The sequence below is a fragment of the Toxorhynchites rutilus genome, chromosome 2 (assembly GCF_029784135.1).
Source record: "Toxorhynchites rutilus septentrionalis strain SRP chromosome 2, ASM2978413v1, whole genome shotgun sequence".
NCBI lineage: Eukaryota > Metazoa > Arthropoda > Insecta > Diptera > Culicidae > Toxorhynchites > Toxorhynchites rutilus.
Window position 1 is genome coordinate 182,898,384 of NC_073745.1, and position 7,641 is coordinate 182,906,024.

The 7,641-nt window shown below is 37.0% G+C and overlaps 1 protein-coding gene across 1 annotated transcript; it reads right to left on the minus strand.

The window, feature by feature from the left end:
* Positions 1–868: 868 nt before the first annotated feature.
* On the minus strand, positions 869–3,397 carry LOC129768665 (uncharacterized). Its single transcript, XM_055770447.1, has 2 exons — positions 3,256–3,397; positions 869–2,434 (listed from the first exon to the last, which is right to left on the minus strand). The coding sequence occupies exons 1-2, from the start codon at positions 3,268–3,270 to the stop codon at positions 1,034–1,036; spliced, it is 1,416 nt and encodes a 471-aa protein (XP_055626422.1). The 5' UTR covers positions 3,271–3,397; the 3' UTR covers positions 869–1,033.
* Positions 3,398–7,641: the final 4,244 nt, after the last annotated feature.

Consider the following 7,641-nt stretch of genomic DNA (forward strand, 5'->3'; position numbering starts at 1 on the left):
TGGCTTACGTGTCCCGTTTTTATTCCTGATCTATTTGGTCAGCCTAAGTACAGGTAATCTCGTCAACAATAGAATGCACTATTACAATAATTTCCACAAAACTGGCACTGATGAGAAGTATTACACCACACTAAATGAATACTATGGTTACAAATTAACCGTTTACAATCAAAGCAACTTAAAATAGCACATCAACATAAGAAAAAGAATTGTATCAAAATAGCAAACAATAACATGACACTATACATCGATGGGATTAAGTCCTAGTTGTTGTTGAAGAAGTGGTCTCACATTCTCATTATACACATGTCTTCGTTGATTGACTACCAATCAATCATCCTTTCCTACACATATTTTCTGTAAATTTTTCAATTTAGATATTACAATATTACAGATATTACAATTAGTAAATAAAATCTTTATTTTTGCAATTCAGGCAACCTTCAACTGGGGGCACAATTGTGCTTTTCGGAAGAAGTTCTGTTAGCTTCAAAACTTATGTTAACATATGTTGATGATCGGACCATAAGCAATAGAAATTACCTACCTTTGGGATTTTTCGTTATTTAACAATGCATTTAACTATAGTTTAAAGCAGGGAGCAGAAAAAGTGTCAACTAAATTACAGCTAAACTGTCTGCGTTGGGATACACATATAAAATTTACTTAATGGTCGGTAGGCAGCACCATTATTGACATCAGGAGTTCTCTTTACAACCACCGGTCAGTTCAGGGAACACTCTCCCTGTTATGTGTTTGTTATGATGTGGATATCACATACTGCAAGTGAAAGGCCTTGTGTCGATGAAGAAACTTCTATATAGGATTATCTTGCGTGTCATAGCCAAAAAATAGTTGAAAATCGAACTTTCTGTGTACAAAAATTGTATAATATATTATCGAGGACACCGAAGACAACACGATTACTAAAGTACAAATAAATATTATAGAAAGAATTATTGTTCCCAAAGTTTATAAATAACTACGCATTACAATGGCATTGATATTAACATTTCACTAATTATATTCCAGCCTATTCAATAGTGTTCTCAGTGGTATGATGAAGGCCACCAACTGTTGTAGTGATCACGGTTGTCGTTTCTGAAACGGTATCTTCACCTGCAGCTTCTGGTATTTGCACTGAGACTTTTCCACTTGGTGATACAGTTACTTCGTTTAAGTTACTCGTATGGATATTTTCAATAGATTCATCCGGCAATGAAATTCGAACGGGAAGTTGTCTGACCTCATCGCTTAGTTCATTCTCACCAACATTGTCCTGAAAACTTTCTGTAACATTCGGCTGAGAATGAGTTGAGCTTTCTATAGGTAACTCAGTACTTGTGGCATCTATCTGAGGTGATTTCCATAAAAACGGGTCCATATCTTGAATAGAAGGAGACATGGGAAGACCTTCTGTGTTTCGCTGTGAAACGTTTCTGGTATACAAGTCATCGGGTAGAGGCCCAATTGGAATTATGAAGTGCGGGATCAGTTTCGATCCAAACATTGGAATTTGGCCTGAGCTGGGGATAGATGAGGACTTGAACTCTTTGATTTCATCTAAGGTATTGTCTGCTCCAGTTGAACCGAATGAGAAAAATGAGCGAAGTGCAGCGAAAAATCCTGTTTCTCGAACTGGTTTTGTGCTCTCAATTTTATCAAACGCATGCATTTGTGAATAGCCGATGATCGGAACTTGATTGTTTGGTACTACATAGTCCTCTGAGTTCAATGATCTCCCTGCAGCATATTTTCCATTATACTCAATCTCATTGTCATGTTTTTCTTTCTCAAATGTATCCATCCGTTTCACCGGTTGGTAACTTAGTACATATTCTTTTATCAATTCTAAGCCACCTGGAGTAGACGCGTAGTCACGGACTGCCTTGATAGTTTCACTCTTATTTGTTGTGCCCAACAGAGTCATGACCTCTTCCAGCGGAGGTAAATCGTGCATATCTTGCACGCCTAATTGTTTCGCCAATTGATTGAGCTCGGAGACCTCCGAAGGACTCAAACCGAACGCTGATTCAGCCGAATACTTTTTCTGCGTTTCATTTGGTTTGTATTTCTCAACTTCGGAAATTTTGTTTGTCGGCAGATACGTCGGAAGGTAGGGTACGTTTGTATTTGGATACTGCACCATTACCGGCCTAACGGCAATGTAATTCTGGCCGTTAGGAGAGGTATAATACCGTACCGGAACAACCGGCACAAATGTTGGTGGAACATTAGGATCGTTTGGTTTGGGCACGAAATATACCAACTGTTGATCATCGTCCGGCGAATCCGTAACCGCAGGTTCAGTTGTCGTTGAGGGAGGTTCTGTTGAGCCACCTCCGAAGAAATATGAGAACAAGCTTCGTTTCGCTCGTGTATGAGGATATGCAAGCCCAGATCCAAAGATAGAGAGTGTAATCAATAAATTGACCTAAAAATAGATTTGAACAACATTGAACTGTAGTAATATCATAATAGTTTCTTATGAGGTATTTAGATGAGTATCCATAGGAAAAATATATATTCACAAATTTGATAATAATGATTAACTTTATCGAAAATTTAAACCCTCAAATCAAAAAATTTGGTGTAGTGTGTATTGGCGTATTCACTCAGTATAACTCGAAATTGAATGCACAACCAACGATAAAAACTTTGCGATCGGTGTCCTCGTAGCAAGAACTGATCCGGATTGGATTGTTCAGTTTGGAAAATGAAGCAGACACTGAACGTATGGGTCAAATCGTCGTTTTTTTATACTAAATATACTAATCAATTTTTGATTGATTCCATTCAAACTCACTTAAACTTTGAATACAGTTTGAATTTACAAAATCAGTAAATTCATAACGCATTTGTACACAAAACACAAAAACATCGTATATAACGGTGAAAATATGCTAATCAAGAAAACATTCCTAATCGAGCACATGTTCACTTTCTCGCCTTAAGTGAAAGTTTGTTTCCCAATACAATTTTTAGTGCAAACAGGTGTGTGTACTCCCACAGAACCAGTGCATAAACTTTTTAGAACAATTTATTATATTTCACGCAATCCAGGCTGCTCAACACATCCGACAAATGCTGCTTCATGGAGTTTCAGGAACACTTCATATCTGCCTCGCTACAAACGATTCTATCTTCGCACATAAAGTTGCAGAAAGTTATTTCTTCACCTTCACCAAAAACCAAACCGAAGCAAAACATGTTCTCCTGTATGCTAAATAAATTCCCGCGAACAACAACACTTACATAAATTTTCTTCATTCTGCTGTTAAAATTTTACTCCCGAAGAGCAGCTATCGTCTGGCGACTCAACTGGTTCGCAATATACGCTTGACTGATTCTGAAACTGCAAACAATATAACCTCTTCCCCCATTTTTCCGATTTCTGAGTTCTTGACAAACTAATTACATAGACAGTGTGTCCACATCGTTATTCAAAATTGTTCATCTTTGACGACATTCTTCCCCGAAATTCCCTTTCCGCTAGGCCCATGTTGAAGCGAAAGTAGGAAAAATCATTACGAAAGCACAAAAGTGCAATAAATTTCTCCGCAATCCAGGTAGAACAGGATAAGTGGAAACGGATGATTCGGCAGAACAGAAAGAGAGAGAGTGCAACAGTAATAGACGATGGTTGCAATTCAAACTCATTACGGCAGAAATGTGAAAGGGTAATTGCTGGGAAATATTTAGATTTGATTCAATTTTGGTTTTTGCTTTGCTTGTACACAAACACTTTCGCAATTTTGTACTGATTTTCTACGAAAGGACCAGAGAAGCTTCTACCTGCAGTGGTAACTTTTTAGAACACCCACAGTTAAAACCGTTCTATACATAGCTGATTTCATTGAACGTTGTTTACTGAGTGTGCCCAAGACAGGTCTGAGCTGAATTGTTCTGAAGATCATTCATGTTAAGAGACTAACAATAATAAACATTTATTTAACATTGAAAATGACTGTTATTCGTTGTTATCCGACATTTTCTCATCTATCATAGGTAAATTTTAATAAATGTTAAGCCACATTTCCATCGATTCGACTTGATATACGATAAAAGTGACCAGATGGTCAGAGTTCTAACGCGGGACACCAAAAGAACGCGGGATATCAGAAAAACGTTATTAACGTTATTTCTTTCAAAATATCGACACTTAGTTGTGATTTTTCAATGGTCCAGATTTTGTTCATGCCCGAGAAAACTCGCTCAGTCAGAGCATTTAAGTCTAGCAAGTATGATTCAAATTCTACTATTTTCTTCAACTTACCGAAGTGAATGCTTGAAAATAGCAATCCATTTTTCATCGATTTTAGTGTTAACGTATGCATTAAAAATGGACTAATTCCGGATGGCGATGGAAAAAAAAACTAAAAAAGGTAATTTAATGGAGCAAATTTTCCTTGAATCTTACGCTCATTAAGCCTACAACAAAATAATTCAAGGCTGTTGATTCGCAGCAGCAGCACTGTCGATCAACTTGATGATTTTTTCATACTGCCAGCTCCACATCACAGACAAGGAGTTGGACATCCTGAGGTATATCTTCCACACCAAGTTCTCGAAGAAGGTTCTTCTTTGGCATACGAGAAGGGAATGTCCAGCCGATACGTCGTGTGGGCTTTTTTTTTTGCATAATCCCAAATGAAATGAGAAAAGAAAACAGAAAGAGATGTCTGCACACATGCATACAAACCATTTTTAAACTTTTAAAATAGCTCATTATTTGCGCATTTCACTCAACAGCACACTAAATGGCATCATTTCTGCCAAAGATGACATGTTTTCTGCCAACGCTAGTTTGGGTGTAGGAGTAACTGGAAAGTTATTGATGAAAGAATTCGTTTCAGAGTGTAAAATTACCCAAGAGAAAATTTTTGAATTCAAAATGAATATAGTAAGATTTATATAATCGAACCAAATAACATAGTTTTTTTTCAAATTGTATATCGAACCCGATTTTTTAAAGCTACTGGTGAAGTTTTGTACGATTTTTTTATGCGGTCCCTATCCCCCGCACAAAAAATGATTTGCCTGTATAGATTTTTCTGTGATTGACTGTAGTGCTCCGGCGACACACTGGCTTTACCACTTCTGGGAGAGTTTATACCATGCTTATCAATTTTTCATTCATTATATTCCCAGAAAATTTCACCAAAATAACCTTGAATAGATAGCATTTCGGTTTGCGGCTCGCTTCAAAAACGTAACAAAAATGCCGTTTGAAGCAAATCGGGTGATGAAAATGGGTCATTTACAACAGTGTGAAATGACTGAAAACTTGGGGTAAGCAAAATAATTGGCTAACCCCAAAGCTGATCCTTACCCGAACAAAGTCATAAACTGTGTCTGGTGGGATTGAAAAGGAATTATTTATTGTGAGCTTTAACCAAGCAACCAATCGATACATTCTCATAAATACTGCTCGCTACTGGACAACTTAAGGCAGCGACCTAAGTGACGAACCAGCCAAGAGTGTTGAAAGTTACTATAATACAGAAAAAAAATGCAGCGACCCAGAACCAAAATCCATAATTAGTCAATGTCATAGGCGTCGTGTTCCATCAGGGAAACGGTAAACTTCATGATATTTTTATCACTCTAAAAATTATTTTGGAGTCTGGCTAGGAAGTGCTATCCCTCCAGCTGAACTAACCGGCCATTGCACATTCAGATTCAGGTTCAGGTTCCAGCAAAATTCTCTCAAAGGCTAAAATTTCGACTCTATGGACAGCATAGAACATAACGTGAGCAGTCTTCGATGTAAGAGCTAACATGTTCTGAGAGGATAGATTTTTAAGTTACGTGAAAGATGGCAAATTATTTTGGAACAAAATTGGATTTAATTGTGCTACATTTATCTGTCTGTAAAAATAATGTTTTTATTTTTCCAAAAATCATTACGAACTTTCCGGAAAACCCAATATGGCGTATCCTGATTTCTTCCTGATTTTCACTTATCCTGATTTTTGTAAATTAAAGTTGGCAATCCTGGTCGAGGTGTAGACTTCACCGTATTCATTGTGACAGTTTTACTAAAGTGCTTTTTACTCGGAATGAAAATTTACACTATTGAGTAAACGCGGTCTCAAAAAACTATCTCCAATGTGAAATAATTGTTCAGTCAGGGTCACCAGTTTTTGGGGGACTTTTTAGTTTCAGGAGTAGTAAAACGCGTGTACTCTTTCCGATAGTCTATTGTATACTAACTAATTTTTACAGCATGTTTGGTTCACAGTTCTGAGGAGATCTATTGGTCCTGAGTTTCTATTGTTGGTTCCTTGAATGGATATGGGTAATATGTAAGTGGTTTATCTGATTCGTGTAACGATCGGGTGACCAGAACGGGTCGCCACAAGATAATGATGGTAATATTTTCTAGACTACTTCTTAACAGAAGACATACAACAATCATCGACCAAAACTAACCAAAGTCTCACTATTATATCCATGCATTAACAACTGATAATTGTAAACATTTTAAATACTGAAATACTCGCAACCAAAAGGACCAAAAGTCCTACAGTTAGTCTGTTTTTCCTTAGCATTTTGGAATGAGAGTGAGCCACTTCCAATTCAATTACACTCTACAGTCTTCCGTCTTAGTTGAGTTGGCACTTTTGTTCCTTCGGTTTCACATTTTGTGCTAATGACAATCGATGAGGCGACCAAGAAACAGCAGAAGTAATTAAGCAAACTTTCAGCAAAATTAAATGCCCGGTAAACTTAGTTCCTCTCCAATTTAATGCTAATTCGAATATAATGATGCCAGCAATAGAGTGAACCATTTTCCGGTCAATTGCACCGCATCTGACCATCTCTGTCTACTTCCTGCGTTCGTATTCACATTCCAGCTTATAATTGAAAACAAATGAAAATGGAAATGCATTCTTGAAATTAAAATAATTCGCGGTATGGCTCATTCTATCTGAGAACAGGAGGTCTCGAAATTATAAGTGTCTGTCTGGCTGCATTGAACGTACAAATTAAGGAAATACAGTTTCATGTAAGTTGCTAATCACAGAATTTGTGAGTTTCTTCGTTGTGCCGTGATTTTGAATCCGGACACTTTTTTCAATCATGATTTCAAACCCGAACTGCGCTAAATTTCGGACAAATTTTGTCAACAGCAAATCTTCGAGAGAAATTTGTTACTGATTTTTGTACAGCCTATTATTTCATTGTTACTCTATTGAACTAAACATCAAACAGCGACAATCCTTGCTCCATTCTTTCTAGGGCTTGTAACATACTCTCATGCAACTCCTTCAATAAGGTATTTCATCGTCATCGTTTGATCCGTCCGGATCTAAAACCATCTTCTGAATGTGTTTTTTTATTCCGAACATGGATTTGCGAAACACGAATATTTGTTTTGATTTTTGACATTCTTTGTCAACAGCTGAGTACTATGCTTGACACTACACTAAATTGATACAACAGTAACTCTGAGTCACATTAATTCAACATGCGAAAGATGATATGGTTTTGGTTGATATTGAATATAATGAAGAAGCCGTCTGGATACTAAAGCATTACGGTACATTCGACAAAAAAAAATCAGAAGAACAGAGTGGGAAGTCGAAATTTTCAATTTTTTGCATCGATTTCAATTTCTTTTGGTCATAACGTAGT